Source organism: Manacus candei, unplaced genomic scaffold (genome assembly GCF_025592945.1).
Source record: "Manacus candei isolate 608988 ecotype Guabito, Panama unplaced genomic scaffold, ASM2559294v1 h1tg000015l, whole genome shotgun sequence".
NCBI classification, from domain to species: Eukaryota; Metazoa; Chordata; class Aves; order Passeriformes; family Pipridae; genus Manacus; species Manacus candei.
This window is the reverse complement of record NW_026138063.1, coordinates 20,855,315-20,882,620: the sequence shown is the minus strand read 5'-3', so window position 1 is coordinate 20,882,620 and position 27,306 is coordinate 20,855,315. Positions and strand designations below refer to the sequence as shown.

The following is a 27,306-nucleotide window of genomic DNA, read 5'->3' as shown; positions in this document are numbered from 1 at the left end:
CATGAAAAGCAACAGCCAGTGTCACCCTGTCCTAAAGTCAGTCTCATTTTAAAAAAATGCGAGTCATTTAAAATATGTGGCAAACAAGGGTGTCCACGCTGTCTAACTCAGGAGACTCGGGTATGCAGGAACTCCTAAACTGAGCAATCAAAGGTATTCTCTAGAGATGCCATTACTCTCTAGGAATCAAAGGCTCCTAAATTAAGTATGACAAGGTGCATGGTCCAAATATTGCTTCAAGTTCCAGTCCCATTTTCAGTCTCATTAGGCCCTGCTGGCAAGTAAGACTGCACGCTGTTTTGTAGACATTTTGGTCAACATAAATGTTTAACACAAAACGAACAGCGTTTCATTTATTCCCATGTCACTTAACCATTTTAATTTGTCATTTTTAGATAAAAATTGTTTCAAAACAAGAAATAATAACCTAATTACTAAAATATTAAAACAAATGCTTCAGCTTAACATCAGGAAGTTTAGCTGTTTCCACCCACCTTTTTACACTATGATTTATTAGTTGAAAATATTCAGTAAAGCCCAACCCATATGTGTTAGAGACTGTCCCCTCAAACTGCTTTCTGTTCATTTAATCCAGAAAACGTTCCCTGCAGCACCTCAATGGTTCCACTGGGACACGAATGCCCCCACCAGGAATTGTACTAGCCAAAAGAGCAAGAAACGGGCCATTTACCTGAGACCTGGGACACTAACCTTAGAAGCTATTTTTGTTGATTACACAGCTGCTCAAACATGCCTTTTCTTCTCTGGGAAGCCATGACATCATCCACAATACTTACACTTATAATGTCCCGGGTGGAACTCTGAACCATGGCAGCAAAATGCTTGGGAACAAATTGTACTTCCTAAGGCACATATGTAAGTATGTATAAGAGAGAACAGGCTTTCATTAGCTTGGCATCAGCATAATATACCAGATAGCTGTTTATGTTGGGCTGTAGTCATTTCCCAGTAAGGTCATCTCAAAGTTGCTGCCTGCCCAGAAGCACGTGCAACACATCAACAAGATGCAGCCATTCTCCCAGCAAAAATGGGCTCCCCATCATGCTGGTGGAAAACCAGGTCCTTCAGGTGCCTTTCTGGAGCATCTGTGTGGTCCACTGCGGCCAGAACGTTCCTCGTCCCAAGGCTGCAGAGATCCCAGTGGGCTGCACTTCATGGCATGGGACTGGACTGTAAATGTAGCTGTAGAAGACTTGTAACAAATAAAGACTTCATTTATGTTTTAGAGGAAATATGGAGGTTCCTCCCCTCAACTGCTAAGCTCACAGGTTTCCAGCACATTTTTTTTTTTAAAAGTCCAGAGCTTGGAAGCAGATGCTCTTACAGCTAGACCAAAACTTTGACTTATTGAGCACTGCCTGGCAGAGCTAAACAACAGCCTCTGAACCAAGCTGCAATATGCAAGTATTAGAAAGTAAATTATATTAGGTGCCAGCCACTATCACAGTGACCCATATCTTAGGGTTTCAACTGCATCTCTGTCACGCAGTCCTCCTAAAGTAGGTTTTATTGCCAAGCTTTTTAATGTGCCACTGTTCAATCAAATAAAGCAGCCTTCTGTCAGAGTGTGAGCAAGATTAGGAAGTAGAACTGACTTAAAATAAGTCTCCTAAGAGCAAGGGGCAATGAATACAACCTCATGAAATGAAAAACTGAACCAAGAGGGAAATGTTGAAAAAAAGTTTCACAATACAAGCTGTTTTTCTTTTGTAGTGGACAAGTCTCCAGGTGACTGACTTGCTGTTAACTAGATTTACTGAAATGTACCAGTCACTTTCTTAGTATCAGCATTTCAGCCTTCAAAAGGCATGTCTGAAGGGGTCAGGTTCCCCTCAGGGTGGTGCAGAGTTGCTTCCTCAGCCCAGAGCTGAGGGTAAGAGAGGGCTGCCAGGCAGAGCTGACTGGGCCACCAGGGAGAAGAGGCTTTGGCAAACACAGTTACTGTAAGATGCAGTTCCCTCCAGCAGAACCCCCAGGATGGAAAGAGCATCCAGATACTGAAGAACTAAATGCAAAATGCAGCAAAAATGACTGTAACGAGTGAAACAGGAACTTCCTCCCTGACTGACCAGAGACTTAATTGTGGAAAGAGGAACAGTCGAGTTCAGGAAAAAATATTCTGACACTTCCCTACCAGCAGGATGAAATACTGGGAGAGAAAGCTCGGGAGAGCATTAAGGAACCCCTGCTGCTGTGTGCAGTAAGGAGAGGAGGGAAGTCCCCCAAAGCTGGCCAGCCAGAAGGCAACAGCAGGCTTATGTCACATGCAGACAGGCACATGTCTATGCAGAAGTCCAGCAGCTGGAGAGGCAAGGCTGAGCACATGGATCAAATGGCCACTAGCCACCCGAGCAGCAGAGGTATCTTGGTGCTTCACAGACCTCAGCAGCAACTCTCCCTCACAGACTGCCCTTGGGTCTGCCAGGGATGTGCAAGGACAGGGGAAGAGTCCCACAGAACCTGGAGGCATGGGCAGGCTCCTCAGCAGGCTGCTCAGTCATGTCCCCAAGCAGCTCTCCTGTCACTGTGGGGAAGAGCCTCCCCCCTGCAGCACCCTCCCACTGCCCAGCTCCACGATGCCACCAGGCTGGACCCTCCAGGGCAGTCCAGCTGCTGCCTTCCAGCAGCAACAGCTCTGTGGAGGGTATGTGCTTCTCATTCCAAACAAACACACGCTTTACATATCAGAGGTAAAAGATTTTATTATCCCACGGGTTTTTCCTAAGAAGTAAGAGTCCTACCAGACAAAATATACAAAGCATCTTATGTTTTCTTTCTAGACAACTGCATTCTCATCCTATGAAACAGTGACCACATGAGTTCACCTTAAAGAACTGAGGTTTGCCCTTACAGCTGGGGGGGTTGCACAGAGTTAGCATATTCAATGACCAGTTAAATCATGCAGAATCAGAAGGAAGGGGAAAAAGGTCTGTATGCTCACCTGAGTGCAGGCTTAGGTTTCTAGAAATGAAGAGAAACGCAGAGCTTAAATTTACCAGTTTGCAGCACTTCCATTAAGTGAACCAATTTTCTGACCCACTTCTTGTCATCTTCTTGGCAATTAAAGGTTGGGGCAAACAGCAAGTTATCACTGGAAAAACACAATGCTAGAGAAGTAAACACCCCTCTGGCAGTGGGAAACCTTCCTTACCAACCTGCATGAAGTGCACGTAATTCTTCATTTTACATCAAGCTTAAAGCAGAATGAAACCAATGTGTCATCCTCTACTACTTAAAACTTCATGTTTATATAAAAAAATAAATTCTCACCCTCTAAGGATATACTAATTCCTATTGCACTGCATGACCATTCTGAGATCCTGCTTTGTTTTCACAAAATTAACTCATAGTATTACTACTTAAAAGTTTAAAGTATATTCACTTTTTTTTTGGTTCTGCTGAGTTAATGATTGTACTTGCATTTACTTTATCCTTCCTCTTCTAAAACAACAAGCTCATTTTAACAGATGGTGAACAAGTCCAGATTTGCTGGAAACCAATTAACAAGAATGTGCCAAGTTGAAACTCACCCCATTCTTTCAAGCCAAAAAACTGCCTGCATTTCAAGAACCTAATTAGTTTTAACTACATTTATGGAAGAGAGGGAAGAATATTTAATTACTCTGCAATTCTTCTGTCTGATGATCAATAGAAATGCAGTTTTGTTCACACAGTTTTTCTGCAGTATATTGATCAGCTGAATCTAGCCTTGTATCAATATCTGTATTACAATGGTGCCTGCAGATAATGTGATATACAGCTGGATTATAGTAATTACTATCAAAACAGCTTTCATCAGAAGAGTTATACAAGAAGACACACTGTTAAAAAAAAAAGATTCAAAAAATCTGCTTCTCCACTTGCCAGTAACTCCCAGTTCTGCTGCTGACGCTTCGTCTGTGGGCATGGCAGCCCATCCACACACAGATGGGATCTCGACAATGCAGGAAGACAGACCTGTGTGAACACAGCTCACCCTCTCAAGCACACACAGTTGGTCAGGACAGACGGTGCTCCACCTGCAGCCACAGCCCATAGATAGCACATAAGTGGGGCTTTGGCACTTTGCATCAAAAGATACACCTCTATTTACTCAAGCAAAGTGACAGCAGATCTGCCCAGGACCCACAGCAGCTGCAACTGTGTGTTGGAGAAAGGGCTACAGAGCCTTGCACTTCACCCTTTGCTTTGTGGCTGGACAGTGGGGCGTGCTGTGTCATTTGTGTCAGTCCCAGCCCTCCTCACTGGCCTTGCTCCTGCCAAACCTGAACACCCTTCAGGACACCTTGCACTGCTCAGTGGGTCACACTCAGCCACGTTCAGGAGGAGATGTGGTGACAGGTGAGTGCAGGAGTCAGTCACAAAAACAACACATAGCAGTGGCTTTCAATGTGTGAAAATCTGGTCTTCGAGGGGACAGCACACAGCAAGCTGGGACCACCACAGCATGGTTTGGAAAGCTCTGCTGAGCTTTCCAAATTGCTTCTGTAGCGTCACAACTATTCTTTTCCTAAGTGCATCTGGTTACAGATCTTAGGTCATTACATCAGTATCAAAGTGGCAATCCTCCCTGTTCATACACCCCCTGTCCTGGTGCCAAGGCAGCCTCAGAGCACTATTCCAGCCTGAAACTGCTGAGGCAGAAAAAAGTCACCTGTTTCCAGTGCTCCTATTTCTCAGCCATCCCTTCTACCCAAATCTGCCCCTAAAAGAGATTCCCATCCTGTGGTGTGCGGAAAAAACTGCATCTACTCCTAGGCTATCTTTGACCACTGTGTAAATTTAAGCCCAGCAAATGTCTCAGGTGGGTAGCAGGGAGAGAAGACCCAGTGGACCCAAGAGGTTAGAGCTGCACAAGCCAAAGGGCAGTATAAAAAGTAGCCAGATTACCATGTCTAAAGAGGGGGCTGAGAGCATATGTGTGCATGTGTGTGCAAGCAAAGCCACGGAAGGTTACATCTGGAGAGTGGCTTCATGACTTTTGGCAGATAACAGTTTCGACCACAAAAGTGTTTTCAAAGTGACGAATATGATGGCAGTTTCCAGCCTCACGTCGATTGATACCTAGAAGTGATTTAAAGAGAGGAGAGAGGAGATTCAACAGATGATAATCTCTAGGAACTGAAGCAAGGAGGGGAGGGAAAGCAGATGGGATAAAACTGCTGAACACTGAAAGGCAGGAAAAACACAGCCCATATGGAAACCAACGTTATCTGGTCTTAGCAAGAATAACCATGTTCTCTGGGCCATAGTCCTGTATTAAGAGCTGCCATGGGCTGGAAACGGCTGGTTTCAGCTGACAGCATCTCAGTGTTATATCAGAGACCAGAAAGCCTGAAGAAACCAGCAGAAGCCACAGGCTGGTACAGAGCACAGCCCTGAATGCAGCCAAGGAGGGCTTAAAATATAGTCACTTCCCCTCCGGCTGTTTATATCCCTGCACACACTGATCCTGCTATGGCCTCAGCCCCTATGGAAAGCAAGCAGTACTTCCCCCTGCCCTTAAACTGCAGAACCTCAACTCTGGGCAGTTCTGCCAGGCAGCAACTCCACTCTTATAGCAAACCCAGTGGTGCCCCGATGACAACCAGGACTGTGCCAGGGCTCCATGAGACCAACAGTCAGTGTTCCAGCAGCTCCTGCACATCAGAGCAGCTCCTGCTGGGAAAGCACCATGAACTATAGCCATGGTGACTTCTGCACCCTGCAGCTTCCCCAGAGTTCCAAATCCACACTGACTATAGGTTCATTTTTCAGGTGAGTCTTTACACCAGTATCTAAAACCAAATAAACACAAGTACTGATATTAAGGAGCTTTTTGCAGCAATATTACCATTTGTATATAAGATCCATATTGCTGATTTCCATAAAATCATTTTAACACAGTCCAGTGCTCCCTCTTCATAATGTTTTCCATATTATTAGCAATTAATTAAAGGCAATTTGCAGATCTAATCTGCTCCAAATAGCTGCCATGAAGTGGGAACCTCCATTAGGGAAATTTCCCAAATGCTTCCCAACAGCACCACTATTACTTCAGCCCCAGGAGTCCACATATAAATGAATTGCTGGCTCCTTCAACCCTTCTCCCAGTGTTTCTACCAGGCTGACAGGCAAGAGAAACACAGCAGTCAGCACCACCCACAGCAGCGTCATCCCAGGTTTGGGTTTAGACGAACTGGATGAGAAACACTTCAAAAGCTTACACCCACAGAGAGACCCCCTTCTTGCCATGAAGAGGTCAGCATGGCTAAACCAGCCAAAATATGATTGTGATGGGGGGGGAAAAGCTGAGTGAGGAGAAGGCAAGGCTCTCACGTTTCCGCACGCTCCGCCGCTTCAGCCGGTAGGTCTCCTTGCCGCTGCACAGGCGGTAGATGAAGGAGCCGAGCTGCTCCATGTCACTGATGTGCTCAGTGGCAATCATCTCCTCCTGGATGATGTATGTCTGAGGCAGGTATGTCCCTTTCTGAAATGACACAGTTTCCACCAGGATAAAGCACAAACACTGCCACAATCTCCTCATCGAGCACAACTGTTTCGCGCAGAGCGCCAAGGGCAATCAAACTGCAGAAAATTCACTGCTGGAAGGCTCAAACTCCTCTTTACTGAGGCCAGTTAACATGTTTCCCTGTCTGCAGTGAACTGTCCAGTGCACAGGGCACATAAAACAGATTAGGTCCAAAAATGGAATGTTCATGTAGGGGATTAAGTCAATGTAGGATCAACCCTGTTATAAACTAACCCAAATTTTAAAGCAGGATGCACAACATTGAAACTCTGAGAGTACAGCAAACCCATCTGGAGAGGGATCAAAGCCCAACCAAATTGCCAGGAACTCCACTGAAATGGGCATTTTCCATTTACTTCAAAGGGCAAAACCCAAAACCACCAGCCTTGCTCAGATTCCAACATTTCTGCCTCCTCCCTGGTCCATTCAGCACAGCCACAATGATGTCCTGCCCTTCCTGCACACAGGAATAGGGAGAGATGGGCCACAGGCACCACATTTAGAGGGAAAGCGAGCTCTCAGCATACTTCCATTGCCACAGGAACATCTGGGACAGCGACGTCTCTGCTGTTGAGGTGGAGGCCACTATGAAGACCAGGGGGATGACTGGGGTGCCTGGTGGGGGGACACAGCAGAAAGCCACGGGGGGATGGAAAAATGGGGTACCTGGGAGCACCCCAGGGACAGAGGTCACCTCTTTCAGCACTAGAGACTCCCTGCACGCTGGTTCCCAAGTTCTCAGGGCATTTGTTGCATCACTGTGGCAACAAACAGTTGCGTTACCAGTGCTGCTTGGGCTGGGGGGCACTTGGGAGCAGACTAGATGGTAAGTAGGCCATGAAGCAAAGACTCACTTCTGGTCCCTTGTGCTTAAGAAAGTCAAAGAAATAAAACAATTGTCAGACCTGAGGCCAATATAAGTATAATCAAGATGAGAAACAAGGAACAGCAGCACCATTTCAAATACAAACTCTTCAGTTTCCACCCCAGGAGGGGTTATTTCCACAGAGAAACTGGAAACACACTATCTGAACCTGGTGTTGTGCTGCTGGGCTGGCACAGCCTAATGGATCGATAAAGCTGTCCCCTAACACTGCAGGATTAGACTATTAGTGGAAGTTTGTACTACACTAACACAACAGTTCTGCAAGAAATTCAATTATTGATTCTCAGGGGGAGGAGGCAGGAGAGGCCATGCAATACGTGCAGTTACTGCCATGAGCTGTCATGAAACAGCCAGGGCTGGGGTACAGGATTTGCCATATCCATGACCCAGCAAGAGGGCTCAGAGAGACAGACACATGCACACGATCCATTTTCTTCACTGTTTTGGATTGAAATAGCTGTGGCAGGTGAGGTGGGAATCATCACTTCCCCTTGTGCAACAAGGACGATACCTTCAATTCCCTGCCAAGAATTTTAAGAAAGCTAAAGCTCTGAGCATCCTGTGTTCTGCAAAGGGTATGCATCATCCATCATTTAACTGGGTCACCTCCAACTTCCTGCTGCTGCACAGGGGGAGCATCCCTCCATCCTTTTATCTCAGACACTGATCAGGCCTGTTCACTGAACTGTCACACCTGTACAGAATAAAGCCTGCAAGAAGCAGCAGGGCTGCCCTTTACAGGCATAAAGTCAGACAGAAGAGGCCTGAGAATGCATACATTAGGGTCTGAGTGAGGTCTGGCACAGCTATTCCCATACACAGCAGGCACAGGGCATATGGCAGCCACACTGCAAAGGGGCACCCTGGCATGAGGCTGCCCAGGGAGGAAAGGGCAGAGGACAGGCACCAACCCCCTGTGCTGCCCCAGTCTGCTGGAGGAAACTACTTGTCTTATTTCTGGACTGAGATTTGGCCCTAGACACAGGACTGCAGTACTGAAAAGCTCCAAAACTAAAGTTTCATCTGAAAGTAGTCTTATTAGGGACTTGACTGGATTCAGAGATGCAGAGAAAGCTAAAGTCTCCAAGTCCAAGGACCAACACAGCTCATCCAGTGTCCAAAGAGGAGCACTTCTGAGCAGCAGGGCAAGTCATAAAGGTCATGAAGGGCCCTGCAGCAGGAGGGAATTCGACCTCTCTGCTAGGCCCCACCTGTGGCCATGAAGATCACAGGCTTATAGGATGATTTAGCTGGGTAGGGACCTGAGGGCTTTATCCCATCTGGTCCTGAAAACCTTCAAGGATTTCAAGGAGGCAGCATAACCTCCTTGGGCAACCTGTTCTACTACTTCACTGTCCTCATGGTGAAAAATGTTTTCTGAGCTCAACACCAACCTAAACACTTTAAAACAATGTCTCTAAGGTGCACGTTAAAACCTCCACAGACAGACTGGATACCTGCCAATATCAATAATCAGGAAGTTATTTAATCCCACACTTGCTTTGGGCTCTTCAAGCACATAAGAACATTTTATTTGTTATCCTCTTTTTAAATTCAATGATCATGCATCATTTTCATTGACTGTGAGTTTATATCTGTTATTTTAGGATGTGAGCAGCATTCCCAATCTCTGGGGGGGTTTTTCTGTCATCTTGTGTAATCCTGCCTTTTCCATTTCCCTCTGCCCCAGGGATTGGTCACCTGCCATGGTCAGAAGCTGTGACAGGTTTGGAGTGAGCTGTCGGTAAATGTGTGTTGTACCCCAGCGGGGTTTCCAGCACATTTGCCAGATGGTCACAGTGCATGAAACTGAGGACTGCTAGGAAACAAACTGGGAGTTTGACAAGGACTGGAGATCAGGCATCTCTCCAGGCATAACCGTTTGTCTCTGAGCTTAACCCCTCTAGAGTTATTACACCACATATAGCAGCAAGTGAGCAAAGGGAATTTAAGAAAGAGTAACAGTTCCATTTGGTTTCTTTCCCTTTCTTTTAAACAGACCCTCACAGAACGGATAAAAGACCCAGGCTCAGTGCCTCGCTTTACCTGCAGGAAGACTGAAACATTTATGTACCTTCTACACTCTGAAAAATCCCGTGCTTTCTTCCTGCTGTTAAGATTAAGGAGTACTCCATTTTAAGACAGCTGCTTTCAGTCACTGCAATGGCAGCATAGGCTTATGAACTGAACAAAACCACTGGTACTAAACCCGCTTAGTGCTGGTTGTGAGCACAACTGCATGAGCCCACATCCGGTGCAGGGAGAGCAGCACAGAATCCCCCCCAAAAGGGGTGAAAGCTGACGGCCTGTTACTCCCCAAAGGACAGAGAGAGATCTGCAATTGGCAAACCACAGTGGTAACCATGGCAGGAGTGACAGGAGGAAATTCTTTCTTTTTTTCCCCTTGATTTCTACAATCAGTGAACACCACAGTGAAGGAATCTACAGCTTCTCTGTGTCTCCCCGGTCAGGTTGATCACCATGCCAGTGTTACTGTGCTGTCTGCAAAATCAGTACTTCAGCTAAACGTGCTGAAGCCTTCTCTCTACGTGCAGACTCAGTTCTGTCAGGGCAAAGGCTAACTTCCTCAGATACAGCAGTTTTGATTTCCCATGAGCTTCCAGCCGGCACCCACAAGCCAACTCAAGGAAAGCATGCGTAACAAGCAGGACTGCAGCTGTACCTTCACATTGACCAGCAGCTCCCACAGGTTGCGAGGAGGCATCACGATCGTGGTGTTCAGCTCGATGACGTAGCATTTATCCAGTGTTATGTCATGGTAAGCTGTCAGACCCTGCGTTCCAAGTACAGAAGTTAAGGAACTGAGCCCTTCGCAACGAAATGTGACTGTGAAAATGGGTGAAAAGAGGGAGTTCAGGGAAGACAGGAAACTGCTTTAAACAAACCTGTCTAAGGACCTCCCTACCAAGCAAGTCAGACAGGTTGGAAAAACACAGAGAGGGCCTTGGGTAGGAGGGTAGCTCATTAATAAGAAAACCATATACCTATGTGACAACAGTGACAGTACCAGTCCACGACCACAGTGCTGCTGCACCCAGTTCAGCCCCATGCTATGCCCCCAAGGGCCCCAAGAGCTCCTTACTCTCTGGAAATCATGGATGATATCCGCAGGGTCACTCCCTCCAAACTGGGGCACTGGGACATTGATTTGCTCGTAGTTGTCCTCAATGTAAATCTTGACATCTTCGTGCAGTTCCAGCTGCCCTTTGAACGGCGAGTACAGCGAGTCTTCGTAGAGGACACCGCAGTGGAACACGCTCTCACGGGGCAGCTGTGGGGACAAGACCCAGGCAGGGGTACAACACTGCCACATCCCACACCCAGATACAGCAAGCACGGGAAGAAACGCATCCCTTCTGGGTAAAACATATGTTTGAAGGTATTCCAAGATCAGCCTTTTTACCAGAAAACGTCCTCGATCAGGACAGTGCAAAACACCCTTGTGACATGACCACGTCTCACTTCATGCTAGCCAGGTCCAAAAGGAATAAAGAATTACCTCTGGGATTTCACAAGGAGTAATTCAGAAAAACTGACAGCCTGCAGGCTCTGAAATTTCCTAAACAGATTGTTCGTGTCCCTCCATAGCCATGGTTTCCAGTAACTGCATTTTTCTACAGAAGGCATAAAAGGCTGGGGGGAACAGAGCATAATTTCTAAAGGCACTTGTAGCTTGGATGTGGCAAATGCAGCAAAACAGGAGGTACTGCTCTCTGAGCAACCTGGTCTAGTGAAATGTGTTCCTGCCCTTGACAGTGCAGTTGGAACTAAATGATCTTTAAGGTTCCTTCCAACCCAAACCATTCTATGATTCTCCAGAAGCACAAGGTATGGGCAAGAAAGCTAATGCAGGGTGAGTGATCAAGGTAGAACATGAGGATCACAGGGACAACAGCAACCATGAGAGACTGAGACATGAAGGCCTTGTTGCCTTGGTCTCCAAAGCCTCTCTGACCATGCTGAATGGGCTTTCCCATTGTGACTGGATAAAAGCTGCCACTTGGTATCCCAGACAGGCCGTTGGGGTGACAGCAGGTGGCCCCAAGCAGACTGGTGGGCGTCCCTCAGAGCCATACAGCACGGCCCAAGATGGGTTATTGACTGGGGGATGGACTGAGTGCTGTCTATAACTGGGCTGATAACTTTCCCTGAGTGCCAGAGCTTCTTCTCATAAGGAAGTGGCCACACCAACAGGGTGTGATCACAGTGACACAGCAGTGTGTGCCAGGGCAGAGCAGCCCTACAGTTGCCACAGGGTTTCCAGATCAGGTATAAATAGGAACAGGCAATAAAGCGCTGATGAGTCTTGAGACAAAGACTGCTAATTAATTTGACAGCAAGGAAATTTATGGAGAAAGGCGTATATAAAAAGACTACATTGCTGAGAGGATAAGTGCTGGCTACAGAGATGAAGGTAGCAGTGGTCCTGGGAGAACTCATTCACTAACAGCCACTCCACAGCAGAACAAGGGCTTCAGTGCAAATCAGTGCTTTGGGGTTTCTTGGTTACACTCTCAGCAAGCCACAGTTCAGCAGTTTTCTCCCTAAAAAGCAGCTCTGCCCTGTCTCATTCCCTCTATTCTGACCTACCACAATGCTGCCAGCCCAGTGCCTCAAGCAAGCCAGGCTTTGCAAAGACTATGGGGCAGAAAAGGTGCTGAATTTAATGGAGGTTGAGTGCTCATGTTCTGTACCATTTCCCACTTACTTTTTACTTCTCTGCTTGCTTTATTAATAGCAGCACCTATTTTTGTTACACCTACAGAGTTTTCCTGTGCTAAAGCCTACAGAGCCTACTGCAAAAAGCTGTTCCTTTGCCTGTACTCTCCCCTTGCTCTCTCCAGGCTTGCTCTCCTCTCACAACAAGCCATGCTTTCAGGCCACCTGCCCCTGACAGCAGTGACTAGGTTTAAAAGGTAGAACTGGTAGCATAGTTTTATGGAGTTAAAAAACAAAAGGGGCAAAACAAAGTCAAAAGGGAGGGGAAAAGAGGATTTTTGAAATCTTTCAGGCAGTGGGGATGAGGGCAAGCCTGAGCCTACCACTTTAGATATGTCTTGTCTGTGCAAGACAAAAAACCCCAGCACCACGTCTTCCAAAGGCTGGAGCAGCTCGTCTGATGAGCCAAAAGCCCTTCCCAACCTTCTCCTACCTGGGTGATGAAGAAGTATCTGTACACGTACATCGATGCAAAGACCAGCCCCAGTAGCAGCACGAGGAGGCCCATGGTCAGGTAACACACCCCGCTGAGCGATGACCTCCGGCCCTGCATGGCTGGAGCCGGCTCCTCCTGCCAGGAAAAAACACAGCACTGTCACCTGCTGCTGCCAGGGGGCAGAAAACCAGCTGTCTTTAATGCATGGGTTTGTGGCGTGCAATGAGGAAAGGCAGCGTCTGGCAAAACAACTTCACATCTGGCAACAGCAAAACACTTGTGCATTTTGCCCCCCCCCTCGCACTCCAGGTATATATATCTATATATATATCTATATATAAACATATCTGTGTGAGAACATACACACATACATGTATACTCTGCTCCCCACTGACTGCTCAGAACAAAGCCAAGCTTTGTTTCAGTGGGTGATAAAGATTAACAAAACAAAACAAACAAACAAAAAAAGAAAATCGGGAACTAAGAGTTCCTGGCTACTGAAGGTAATAGCATTTATGTATTTATACTCAAAAATTTTTGTTGAAATGCTGCCACTTTTGGCAGAATTTCTCAGTGGAAATTTTTGGGGTGGAAGTTACTGGTCCCGGAGAGGTACCTCCTGGCCCTGCTGGGGTGAGCCGACACAACTAGATGTGCTGATCTCAACTTCATTTTCAAGCACATTCCAGCACACCTTCCAGGAACATGGACAAAACATCAAAATAAAACATATCTGTCCTTTATAGAGTGCAGCCCAATCCATACAGACAGTAGCCAGCTCACCTTGTTACAGCCCTGAAAAAGGAGGGCCTTGCAAAGGCAGGGTTACTTCCTGGGAGACCACTCACCCCAACCTATGATGCTCTTGTTTTTACTACCAAAATAACCCTTCAAAATGTTAAGCAGGAGGATGTAAGGCCTTTCAGAAGCAGATAAAAGAAGTTGGTTCAGAGATGCCCCAGTTTCCACACAGAAAGCTGCCCTCAGCTGAGCAGGCAGGAAGGGGAGAGAGGCTCCAGAGAGGGCTCTAGCAGATTAACTCCCTCTGTGCAGTTCACAGACATGTCTGACTGGAAAGACACTCTCTCCATGGCTAGTCAGAGACCAATATGAACAGGAGGAACAGTGAACAACAGTCTCTCTAAGATCCATCACTTCTTAAAGGAAGAGATGTTTCTCCAGGGTACCATGACCAAAACCCTGTGGGTGGTGCAGGTGCTGAAGCCCCAAGGGGAGATGTCCCTGGGTCCCTGCCACCCTCTGGTGGCATCAGACCAGCTCTGCCTAGCAGAGCTGGCAGCAAACACCTTTTTCCCCTTTCCCTATCTTGGAGCAGCCTTGTGAGAACAGCAGTTCAGTCCCAGCCTTGGAGGCATCATTCCTGCCCCAAAACCAGGTCACACCAGCACCACTGAGGCTCTCATGGGGACCCTGCCAGGTAGGGATTCCCTCCCTCCCCTGCCTCCATCGAGGCATAAAACAGGGGCAGAGTTAGGATCCTGGAGCCCCTCTGCTACCTGCTACCTGCTCCACTCCCAGCCAACATGACTTTTTTTCCCTAGCCACATTCAGACTGGTAACTGCAAAGACCAAATCGCTCTGAGGTAGCTACAACTCCAGCACACCTCCAGAAGAAATTAATCTGTCTTTATTTCTCCTTCATCCCACCATTGAAAGACCCACATCACTTCTGCTCACTGCCAGCTCCCTACACTGAAGAACCAATGTAATTAGTTTGCTGCTGCTCCTTCAGCAAATAAAGGGATGAGCAAGCTGAAAAATATCATATTTTAAGTTTACTTCCAATCTTTCCCTTTCTCTCCTTCTGCAGACAAGGGGCAGCAACTGTGACAAGCCACAAAGAACAGAATAAAAGAAACAAAAAAATCACATTACTAGAGGAAGTTTAAAGGCTCTCTGACATGAACTGCTAGGACACAAAAGTCATGCTAGATGTCAAGTGTTTCACAAAAACAGCTCTCCTAGACACTTGTCATCAGAGAAAGAGTGCAGACAGTGGGGGTGAAGAGGAATGAGATCTCCTGCTACTGACACTGAAGCAAGGCTGAGAAAATGTTTAATGTCTGCAAGTGAACCATATCCAAAAGGTGCCAGGTTGTTGTGATCACTGGCTCACTGCTCCCTTCCTCAGTGAGCTGCAAGTGCTAACTCCATGGAGGGCTTGGAGAGAAGGTTCATGAGGGCACGGCAACTCAAAGGGGAAAAAAATACTCCCCCTAAAAGGAAAAGCTGTGTCTGAAGAATGGTAGGGAGGGGGAGAATAAGCCTTCCATGATTTACTATTTGCTAGAGCAGCTCTTTGTTCTTTGCACAACCAAAGTCACAGAGACATCCCTTCTCTCACTGCCAAAGGAGATGAGTTCTGCTCCATACAAACATTTCTGGCTTTAGGAAAAATGCCCAAGCTTTGCGTTTTGGGAGAAGGTGGGAGAAGCAAAGCAGAGCTTTGCCCTGGGAGAAGTTACTAAACACTTGGGGGAAAAAAAATCTCAAACAAAAATTCAAATTCTGAGGGAGGAAAGAAAAAAATCAACAGCAAGCATTCTGATTGGGCAGAAATTAAGGCAGCAAGGTTAAAAATATTGCCAGCCAGGCCAAGAGGAACAGTTAACCACAGTCCTGCAAAATACTGCATAAAAATCATCTGGAAAACCCTCACTAAAGTATGCATCTCCATCCCCCAGACCAGCAGATGAAAAGGCCACCAGCCTTTGTCAATACAAGTAAATTACAATTTAAAAGCAGCTATGTTAGTCTGTGCCTCTGCTCCAGGCTGGAGGCGTTCTCAGTGCTGACAGCCAGTGCACAACCTGCTTTAACAGCACTTCACCCAGGATAACAAATCTCCACCAGGCTGGAAAAATCCAAGAAGCTTCTTCCACAGGCTGCTGCCCTACTCATGCCACAACACACCTGCTTCCCATGGGATCGCTGCTGATTTCCACAGCTGATTTCCATCAGTTTTTGCTGTAGGAATGCCTGGCATCCCAGCAAGGGAGCAGTTTTTTCCCCTAAGCCAACCTTATCATAAAGAGAAGCAGGTGGTCCCAGCAGCAAGCTGCAGGAATGTCATCTCTGGCAGAAAGACCCCCAGGACCAACCAGCAAACCAAACCGTGCACCGCAGTCGTGCCACACGGCAGACTTGGAGGATCTGGCAGCAGTGACAGACTCCATGAATTCTGGTAGTGAGGGAAAACAGTCAGATTCAGAGCAGGGTTTTCCTGAAGAGCAGATCAAAATACTAACACATAGAAATGCTGTATGTTTACCAGACGTTTATCAATATTCCAGAATAATTCATTAACCAGACACACTGCTTGCAACAAACCATTCTACTAATTTTTTGCCTTCATCAAGCCTGGGGTTTTTTTGGCCAAGAGGAATGGGAAAGGTTGAGGTCAAAACCATCCCTGGGCAGAGGCAGGGACAAGTATTTCAGTTGGGCAAATGGGCTTTCCTCTTTTCATAGTTTTAAAAACAACATTGCAACAGATGGGCATTTTTTACACAAAAATCAACATTAGGCCCTCCCTCCCCTCTCTGGGCTGTGCAGAAGACAAACATTCATTTGCTTCTCCATGAATGAGCAGCTGGAAAAGCAACAGCAGTGGCACAATGTCCACAGACCTGACACTACAGATGTGTACATGGGGAGGATGCACAGCTCTGCAGTAACCCACTCTTCACTTCAGGGAAGGAAAATGCTGCCACTCCATGCAATGATCCTTTCTTTGCTCCCTTTTTCTTGGCACCACCACATGCTTCACTGATGGCACAGGCAGTGGAAGCTGCCACTTTGCTGACCCTACAGAAAGGGCTAGGCCAGCTCCCTTTCCAGTGGAGAAACTGGAAGAGGCAGAGGGCAGAGCACCTTCCTCTGTGCAACCAGCTCGCTCTTCCTCCACATAGGCAATGGGGGAAAGCACCCACCTCTCAAGGATGTGGGTCCACATCTTGGTTTTTTGCCATGCATTGTCCTGCTAATACTTCATCCCACTGGGAAGAGACAGAGGCAGCTGCACACAGATGCCTGAGCAACCAGACACGCTGACTTGGCTCCAGTTTGCAGGCATGCTTGCGTTCAGACACTCAACTCCGTGCCTGGCAGCAGACAGGATACTGGAGTATAAAAAGGAATTCCTTCCCCTGGATAAAACAGGCTCTTCACCACAACTCAGTGCCCTGCTGGCTTGCAGGGACAGAGCACAGGTAGCAGATACCCAGATGGCAGAGGATGGAGTGATGATACAGACCATTTGGTAGAAGAGGCTTGAAAGTAGCCTGAGGGGGGAAAAAGTACTAATTCAGTCTTTGCGGATTTTCTTCAGAATTTCAGGTCTTTCTCAGGACATGATGAAAATGTCCAGTGTCCTGTCACTCCTATTTGGCACTGAATCGCTGTGGAACATCTCTCCTACAAAGGGGGTGGAGGACAGAAGCCTGGCTGTGCAATACAGGCACAATATCTGGTCCAAGGTAAGGAAATCAAGTTCAAAGGGCCCAGTGAGTCAGAGAAGGGAAACCACCAACAGCTGCCAGGCACTGCTGAGGGCACCTCCTGCCGAGCAAACCCTCCTGGCCTCATGGTACTGAGCCTTTGGACACACACCACCAGCAGGAGCTGGTGGCAAGAACCATCCCCAGGAAGGCATGGCCTTTGATATTTGTTATTCGTACAGCAGAAGGTTGTAAAAATAGAAATGTCACTCTATTGCTCCCTTATCACCCTTGCTGAAGAAAACAGAAGTGAGAAAATTAGAGGTGTCATGTCATGCCTTGATGTCTCCCAAGTCACACCCCACCTCAGCAGAGATGGGCTCAGCTCTTGGCCTTTTTCTGCTTCTTCAGCTTTGGAAACAGCTCCGAGTCCTCCACACACCATTTTTCCCGCATTTCTGAAAAACACAGGTTTGAAACCTTTCATTTTAGGTGTCGCAGGGCCTGACAAACAGGGACAAGTGCCTTAAATATACACCCCCAACACGAAAAGAAGCATGGGGTGACTAAAAATAGTAGATGTGATTTTGATGACTGACAAATGAGGAGAGGAAGGCGATGCAGAGCAATGCGATGCAAAGGGATGTGGTTTGGAGAGGATGCTCTCTGAAAGGCAGCAAAGTATGTCATCCCTCTCTGGGATGTTGCTGGTTTCAAGGAAGCAGCAGCCTGAGCTCTCAACGTTAGATGTACTGACATAACTACAGACACTGCCACGGCTCCCTCAAAGGATGCAGGCTCAAAACTTGAGATACTCACATCAGAAAATCTAACTTAACGTGCTGTTTTTCTCATTTCTGGTAACCAAAGGCCAATATGGTCTCTGGTAAAAGAAAAAAAATCAGTTCAAGGTCTGTAACTCCAGCACATTAAGTCCCATATTCACAGCAAAATCAGTTACTGCTTCACAAAATGTAAGGACTTGCAATAATGGCACCTCCACTGACTTCAAGTGGAAAAACCCCACAGCCAACTGCAGTGCTGCCACAGTTGGCATAAGCTGGAATGCACTGACCTCTCCTCCCATGTGCTGGCTTGGCTTGGAGTGTCACCTCTTGGGAGAGTGACTCCTGTCTCTGCAGCAACACAGACTGCTCTTCCTGCACACAAAGCAAAGCCTTCTCATCCACCTGCTCCACAGGCAGCATCCCTACTACCTGCAGGTGCTTACTGCCACTGCTCTGCTCCATAAAAAGCACTGGAGACTTGGTGGGATAAATCGTAGGGTAAAGAAATCCAGAAACAACTACTCCCATACTTAGGAGTTCAGACACATGGGGGCTCAGTGGTGAAGAGTCCTCAGGGATGGCCAGACCAATCTGGGATGGCCAGCCAGGGTTCCAGACTGGAGCCCTTGCCAAGCGATCACTCTGGAGATGGAATGTGAGGGACTACACACAGGGAAAAGGCAGACAAAGGAAGAGATGAGGGAAATGAATAGAGAGAGAGAAAGCATGACAGCAAAGGCAGTTCATCCTGGCATCCACCAAAGCACCTCCAACACTCCAAAAAAGGTTCTTTTGCCAGATGAACAAAAAGTGAGTCCTGTCCTCAAGAGCAGCTATGCTTGGAGAGAGGAGAGGGAGCAAAATGAGGAGAAATACCAGGTGACACCAAGAAGGAAGGAGTGCCTGTGCCAGTGCCCTGGCAGAGCCACAGGGGTCAATGCTCTGCACTAGCAAAGAGAGGCCTCTGAAGGATCCCATACCTGGAAGAAAGAGTCCTTCCAGGCTGAAGAGCATTTCTGGTGCTCTAGGTCAGAAAAGGAAACAACGTGTTCATGCATAGACAGAGAGAAATACACACACACACACACACATATATATATGGCACACAGTTTCCAAGGCAACCAAAGTCCCTGCATACAGCATTTGAGCAGTGCCTGTGAATACAACTCATGGCTTTTGGACTCAAAAGATGCCTGGAAGCAAAAAAAACCTAAACCAAACCTGTAATTAAGAGACTATCACAGCTAAAGGCAAAAAGGTTGCAGTAAATGAATCTAATCACACCCTTAAATGACACCGTAGCACATGACTACCAACAAAGCCACCTGCCTCAGGAGTCACTTTGCAGCACTGGAAATTAGAATATCAAAACCAACCACTGGTTAATTAAACCCCCCAGCTTTGTTGCTATATGACAAAGACAGCAGGGTGTTAAAAACGCAGCCTAGCATGTGGGACCTAAGCACTCAGCAATCGTATTTTCCTTCTCCCTCATCAGCAAGAGAGATATAAATGCCCCTCTCTTCTCCTTTTTCCATCCCTTTCTGGAACTAAGGGGCTCCTCTTCCCTCTTTGCACAGGGGTGAGGAATTCATTTCCATACATTTTTCTTATTTATTTTTTTTTTGGCTGAGGCACAACTTCCAGTTGGAATGATTCCAGCCTCCCTCTCCTCTTTCCCAGGAGTAAAGCCATTTAGACCATTCACAGAGCCAACAAAGCCCCTTGTAAAAATAAGGCTATTCTTACCAGGCACATGGCTAAAGCCCTGAGTGTCACACTGAACAGACAGGCAGGCAGAGAGAAAATAAACAGCTGTTATGAAGTGGCAAATAAACATCCCAACCTGGGCATTTAACAGCCTGACTGCCAAAATACGGAGTCTGATAAACGTGGCCTGATTTCCAGAAATCCAATACCACTCACGATGGGGAAAATCAGTCCCTGCCATGGAACAGCTCCAACACCACAGCTAAAGGCTCTGGAGCACCTGGGAAGAGGGAAGGAGCAAGTACAGCCATGTGAAGGCCAGGGTTGTTTGGGGGTTTTTTTGCACCCCTGAAGTGGGAGGTGACATTAAAATAACAGGAATTTTCTCTAGGAGGAGAATGGAGGTTAAGCTTTAGCACTGAGTCTCAAAACCATTAAAGACAAAAGGCAGCTCAAGCAAGAGCAAAGCAGAGTGGCTGCTCTGGGAACAGGGGAAGCTCTTAAATCGAGAGGCTGGCTAAGTTAAAGAGAGACTGGATTCAAAGGTAAAGACATATTCAGGTGGGCAGATACCTGCCTCCTTAAAAGACCTTTAACAAATGCCAAAAATATTGAGGAACACTGAGGTAAGGAAATGCCAACAGTTTTCAGTTTTTTTCCTGGTGCAGCTAAGTCTTCCTTCTCCTCCCAGGTGAAGGGCAGAGAAGCTGCTATGAAAACCAGTCTTGCTTCCCCCTTCATGTGGGACCTGGGAAGAAGCAGCCCCACTAAAGGGACAAGCTGTCCCATGGCATGACAGTAGGACATACTACCCATTTTCCCAGACTAAAACTGTAAAATTGCTTCAACATTAAACAAACCCAGGTTCCAACCTGTAAATGCCAGCCAGGGAGCCCTGGGCACAAATCAAGAGAGCTGGAGGTTGATTTTGCAAGATATGCAAAGGACTGGGTGCTGTCTCAATGCATTTGAAAGCAGAAAACGTGACAAGGAAAAGACACATCAAAAGATTTCAGACGATTTCACCTGCAGTTTTTCAATATTAGTAATGGTTTTGGATGAAGCACCAGAGGAGAGCAACAGCTGGGCACAGGACTCCCTTGAACACCACCACTGTGCTCTAACCACTGCTTCCCCCAAGGAGCTCCATGTCTGGAAGGTTTTGGGGTGCAAAAAAAATTACAGCACCCACTTCTGAGCTTCTACAGTCAGGCAGGCAGAGATGGTCAAATTAGTCACGCTGGGTCCTACCAAGAGCAAGCCAAGTACTGCTGATGTGGCTGTGGCCAGTTAAGCCATCACTGTCCCATCACTTCCTCTGGATGTGACTGATTCCCAAAAGGCTGTTAGAAAGGAGGGCACAGCCATGCCCAAGACGCTGATGAGCTGGAACAGCCAAGGTATTGCCTTCCGCTGGTTCTTCAGACAAGAGAGGGAATCACAGTCGCAAATCTGTACTGTTCACTCTGAGCACAGGGATCAGAGTCCAGAGTTTCCTGGAGTGCAAGCTGAATCATCTTAACAAGGAATCACATTTCAGGTTACAGCATTTGCCTCTTCCCTGAAAAATCAGGACTTATACAGTGTCACACCATAAAATGAAGTCGCTGCTCCCTTTCAGAACACTGACAGTGATTATCTCTCCCAGCAACAGCGTAGGAAAACTCTGACAGTCAATCCTACGCTTAAAAATTCACCACAAAGAAATGGTGTCTAGTTGAACAACAGCAAGAGAGAGGAGGCAAATTTACCCTTCTCTTTGTTGTTCAAACCGACTTCAAAGGTAGGGCATCAAGTGCAGAGAGATGAGTTAAAAAACCCAACACCCTCACATTGTCCTCCTTCAAATGGCAACACTGGCATTAAAAAACCCAAAGCATGCCTAGGCTCCCACACACCACTTGGGAAGAAAATACCTGTCCAGAAGTGAAAATGCCCTTTCCATCTCCTGTAAACCTGTTAATGAGCAAAGATTTGGTAGCACAAACACCTCATCCTCCCTAGATACTCCATCTCTCCAGACCTGGCCAGAGTGCTAAGCTGCTCTGAGCAGCCTCACACACCTGCCAGGCCACCTCTTCCCAGACAGCCAGCGAGCAGCAAGGTACAACAACAGGGTGAAACCAGAACTGTCTTATCACTGCACAGCACAGGGTTCCTGCCAGTTGAGCAGGGCAGGCTCCTTCCTACAGATGGGACACGTGCAGTGTATGCAGCAAAGCTTACGTCTTGTACTTGCTTTTGGCTCATCAGTACCCTTTGGAACGCTGCTTGTTAAAGGTATTTCTTGGTTTTCTGTGTTTTGTCAAAACAAAAAAAAACAATGTTGTGCTGAAAGCGGGTAAATACAACAAGTTCTTCCCATGTAAAGAGCACCTCCATGCAAAGCTGCACTGGCTTTGGCTCTCCCCCAGCTTTGGAAGAACACTCACCTCTAGACAGACATTACAAGTTTCTCCGTCTCCAGTTCTTCAGTCTACATCTTTCTGGTGAAAGACAGCTCCATGTTTCAAAATTCAACTGCATTTATAACATTTCTGCTCGGAATAGACATCCTCTGTCCCAATCCCTCTGCCAGTTTTAGCCAGATCCTTTGTCATGCTCAGCTGGAATATCAAATATTCATGTCCAGAGTCTGTTAAGATACTCAAGTCTAGTATTTCATTACAGCAGATCCTGTAAGGTCCAGAGACATTTTTTTTTCCTTTTCCCTCTGCTTCCAAGGCATCCCCAAACCATAGAGAACAAAGAACCAATGACAATGCTTTTTAAGCTGACGACCCCCTAAAGGACACAAAAAGAAGTCATCACTTCAGCCCACATGGATACAGGAAGGTTGGGCAAAGGCCAGGAATACCTTATGTTACAGGAGGCTGCTTCTTCAAATTAGGATCTGCCATATTCAGACTCCTAAATCAAGCCCTTAACATTGTGAGAACACCCACAGCTCAAGCACATCAAGCCTGGACTCAAGCCTGCAAACATGTCAACGAGCTTAATCCATCCACATCGCTGCCAGCTGGTTTTTCTCCTTCTCTCTGAATTTACAGCTTGCTTTGTGAAAATCCCCATTTAAAAGACTTTTTCTCACATCCCCTTCCCTTGCCATGTGTCTTCCACCTCACAGCATCCTGCAAGAAAGTGGCTCACAAAACCCAGCACTGTATTGGCACGACAGCTTCCACGAGCTGGTGTGACTCTGCTTCACGTGCCCAGCAAGAGCCACTGCTCCCCCACCTGCCACTTGGGCTGGAATCCAGCTCTGGAGCATCACTGTTCAAGATGCACTGGTACCCCTGGGAAGGCCAGCAGTGGCACTGCTGCTTGCCCTGCTTCGATCTGCTGCCACCATGAAGCACTCATCCTCCTGGGCTTGCTCAGGCAGGTGCAAACCAGTCCCAGCTCACTGTGCTCGCCAGAGCATTGGGAAAGCCAGGGGAGCAGGGACACAGCAACAGCCCCAGCATCAAGACACCCTATCTCTGCTAAGAGCTCCACATCCACAGCAGACCTGCTCCCTGCTGGGGAGTTTCGCAGTGGCAGTCACAGCGAAGAGACGTTCCTGGGCACCAGAGGGAAAATGCTCCCCATGAATTCCAGGGCTTTCTCCTGCTATTTGTACTAAACAGGGCAACCTCACTCAGTGTGGGAGCTGCTGCTGCAGCCCTGGGCTGGCAGCAAAGAGAAGGCTGGGGCAGCTCAGCCGTCAGCCCCCCAAGGGAGGGTGGTCCTGCAGCCAGGAGGCTGAGACACCCACCGACAATCATCCTGAGGTGCAGCCTACAAAGAGACCACACAGAGAGACAGAAGGGTTGGATGGATCCACTGCCAGGCAGCAAGAAGATCCTTGTGGGAAACTTTTCCATACAACCAGGAAGGGTGTGATCCAAAGACCACTGAGTCTCGTCAAGTCTTTGGGAATGTGTGGATGGGATGAAAGGCACAAAACCAAAGCCTGGTATTACTGCAACCAACCAAGAGCAGAACATCAGCCGCACCCAGCAGACACCACTGTGTGCCTATGAGCCACTGCCAAGGTGTTTCCAGCAGGTTTGCCAGGCCTACGGGCACAGAAAGAGCTCTCCCAGTCTCCTGCTTCACCTGTAAAGCCCTTCTCTCCCAGCAGCCAGACCTGAGCCACGGGCTGAGCAGACACTGTCCTGCCCTCGACGTTCATCCTGCTGGAAAGCTGGAGACAAACGCGGCTGCACGTGCTGTCTCAGCACAGCCCTTCCCAGAGGCAGGACAACAGGTTTTGCTCTCTACTTTCCCTCCCCAGAGGTTTCTGGATCACACAGATTCCCACTGACTGTGAACCATCCCGGTGCTGCAGCGTTAGATAAGGTGGTCGGATCCACCCTGGGCCAGCAGCACAGAGCGCTGGGCAGAGCCCCCAGTCAGTGTCTGCTGAGCACCCAGTGAGAGGGATGAGAGGAGCCTCCTCCCTCCAACACTTATCATTTACACCTGGTGAAGCAGCAGACTTTAATGAAATCCCTTCTCCTCTGGCTCTTGCACTGTCTCTGCTGAATAACTTGCTAGTGCTAGAGGGGTTCACAAGAAATCAGCCAAAAAAAAAAAAAAAAACCCAACCCAAATTCTGACTGAAGGCTCCAGCCATCAGTTTTACTTGGTTCCTGTGGATTTCAACATCCATCACAATTGCTAGGACCATACTTCCAAGAGCAGTTAAAGACACAGGGTATGTATTTATTTCCATTTCAGATTGTAAATCTGGAGTTCAATTAAAACTCACTGAATACTACTTTGCATCTGAAAAAACAATTTTCCAATGAACACAACAAGTTATTTTACTGGCTGCATAACCTCAAACTGCCTTCTGCTCAAGGCTGCTACATCCCTGCAGCTCTACTAAGAAGACTCTAACAAGAAGACTGTTTCTTTTATAAGCCCTTAAAATGTTGCAACAGCTTCAAAATTATGCAGATTTTTATGACAAGAGCTTAAATTGTATATTCTTTGCAATTCAAGCTGAGCTGCACAGGGGAGAAACAAGGCTCAGCACATACAAGCCTGCTGTCAGGACTCCTCACCTACTACTTTTCAGGACACATTAGCATCACAGACATCTTCCTGCTGCTGCATCTTTGCATTCACGGAGCACTTGCCAAAATTCACAGGCTGTGGAAGCTGCCCCCGAATCATTTCCCAGCTCTGGCTCCCATCACTGGGATTGAAATTAGGAGGAAAGGAATGCAGAGCATCTTGCTTGCATCTCAACAATGCCATTTTGCTGCAAGGCAGCTAGAGACACACACAGACAGAATTTATTGGCAGCACGAGGGCGAGCACGGCAAGAAAGCCTGGCTATGGAAAACCCAACCCCACAGGTTGGGCGTTTAATAAACATCCCCTCAGTCCAGCTAAGTACAAACTACACCAAAGAGAATCCAGTGTCATAACCTGAAAAACGGCATCAGGAAAAGGCCACCTGATGTCAGGGGATGTGCTGCTCCCCGGACACACTCATGCTGCACTGACTTACTGCAAACCACTCCTGCCCTTATTTCATGGGCCTTATGTTGATGTTCATACATGTCTGCTGGAATTAAGAGACTGCTGAAGAGTCTTTGTTCTAAATCCATGTTTTTAAGTTCTTTTGTAGCTCATGTGAGCTTAAAAGAACACCACCATGACTCCCAGGAGTCAGAGAAAGGCCCAAGGCAACAAAAAGAATCCAAAATTCATGATTTGCTATGTAAGCCAATTTCATTCATCTGGCAGGACCTGAATCGGAATAATTTTGATTGTTGGGATCTGGCAGCACTAATGATAGAAATAAGCTTCTGTTCCTTTTATTTTATTTTATTCCTTTTTAAACTCCTTTTCTCACAGTGCTCATGAGAAGAAGACAAATCCTGCCTGAACTCATGCAGGATCAGCAGAAGAACTGAGTTCCCAGCTGCAGAAATGGTTTAATGGCAGAATGAGCTGGAAGTCCAGTGTGACAGTCAACTTCCAGGGCTGGACATCAAAGGCAGGAATAAACCTTGGTTTATAATTAGGCAACATAAAGTCAGGAAATCACTAGGAGACCACAGCTGGCCACGTTCCCCCATTACAGGTCTCTATACAGCTCCTATGTGCTAGATTAATAGATGCAACCATGACGGGCTGAGCACATTCAGACCCTGACAGCACAGCCAGAGCTGTGAGCACATCTGTGCATGACATGAGAGATCATAAGGATGTGATTCCCTGAACTCTCTGCAGAACTGAGCAGTCTCCAGAAACCCCTGCTGAAGAGCAGCTCTCCTGGGCTGGTAATTCCCACTCACTCAGAGAGGCATATGAGGAGGGACGCTCTGCACTGCTGCAGGAACAGAACAGAACTGCAGCTTCCCCATCATTTTTTGAGTCAGGGAGATGGTAGGGTTCAATAAATGATCAAACTGCACACACATCCTGAGGCATTTATGAGGAATACAGAAACACCATTTAAGTCTCCTCCTCTGAAATGGAAGCACCATAACAAGGCAGACTTTATGCTGTGGGTCAGGCCTGTCTCAGGACAACACCCTTCACACTGTGCAGTGTGGTATTTACCCGTGGGTCCACATTGGCAGCAGAGCTGCCAAGCTGGGGGTTCTCTGCCACAAGAGACTCCAGAAACAGTCAAATCCCAGCCAAACATAACAGTGCCCATTTCACCTTCCAGTCTTCGAGGGGCACTGGCTGTACCACCCCTGGCATGTGTCCAGCCCTGCCCAACAGCACCTGCCCATGACTCACAGTCTGGACGGGACTCACACAACTCCGCCCCAAGGCCCCAGCCATGCTCTGCACCTGCTAGGGATGCCCAGCACCTTCATTCCCCCGGAGCCTGTCAGGATCCCAGCCTCCACAGGCATGAGTGAGTGCTTGTTCCCCTCTGTCATCCACCACCTGAAGCCAGCAGAGCAGCTCAACATCACCATGTCAACTCCCATCTGTAAAGCATCTAGGGGGCTGCGTGTGCTCTTAGTCCCTTGCTTCTCATCATCCTCCAGCACCATCCACTTTGCCCCTCTTGCCTCTTCTCCATGCCAACCCTAAGCCACCCACGTATGACCAATCCCAAACCTCGAGGCCAAACCACCCAGAGGGATGAGTTCGGATGCCACTGTCGGCACCGACCATTCCCTCCGGCGCCCAAGGATGGTAGCGGCGCCGCTGCCCTGCCCCATCCGCTCCCCACTTCTCCAAACTCCGTCTGCCCACGAACCCCCCCCCCCCCCCTTGGATCGCTCCCTTGTCTCGGTGCCTGTCCGCACCAGCCCCACACACGCCGCCGCTTCCCCCCGCCCCGCCCCACTCACGGCACTCGGGGGCAGCAGCACCGCGCCCGCCGCCCCATCGCCCCCCGCCGCCTTCTCCTTCTCCTTGTCCGGCTTGAGCGCCGCCGGCGGCTGCTGGACGCCGATCTTCACCATGGCCCCGCTCCGCCGCCGCCCGCGCCGCCGCCGCTGCCCCGGCCCGGCCCCGCCCCGGGGAGGAGCCGCGCCCGCCCGGCCCCGGCCATCCCGGAGCTCCGCCGCGCCCGCGGGGCCGGGCCGGCCGAACCCCGAGGTTAGGGACCTGCTTGCCAGCAGCACCCCCGGGGCCGGGCCGCCCGAACCCCGAGATTAGGGACCTGCTTGCCAGCAGCACCCCCGGGGCCGCCCCCTCCTCGCCCCCGGAGCCACAGCCGGTCCTCACTGGGACAGCCTTCGGTGTGGGACACGGCGGGTGCAGCGGCAGCCCCCGAACAGCGG

At 48.1% G+C, this 27,306-nt stretch overlaps 2 protein-coding genes across 2 annotated transcripts in view; one reads left to right on the top strand and one right to left on the bottom strand.

Annotated features, from left to right (window-relative positions):
- The window catches only part of LOC127468692 (transcription cofactor HES-6-like), a 182,725-nt gene that overhangs the window by 79,330 nt on the left and 76,089 nt on the right, over positions 1–27,306 (top strand). The gene's annotated exons all lie outside the window — the stretch shown is intronic.
- On the bottom strand, positions 2,698–27,022 carry ITM2C (integral membrane protein 2C). The gene is made up of 6 exons (XM_051782093.1): positions 26,872–27,022; positions 12,592–12,729; positions 10,522–10,710; positions 10,102–10,212; positions 6,340–6,490; positions 2,698–5,085 (listed from the first exon to the last, which is right to left on the bottom strand). Exons 1-6 carry the CDS (start codon positions 26,983–26,985, stop codon positions 4,994–4,996), a joined length of 795 nt encoding a protein of 264 aa, XP_051638053.1. The 5' UTR covers positions 26,986–27,022; the 3' UTR covers positions 2,698–4,993.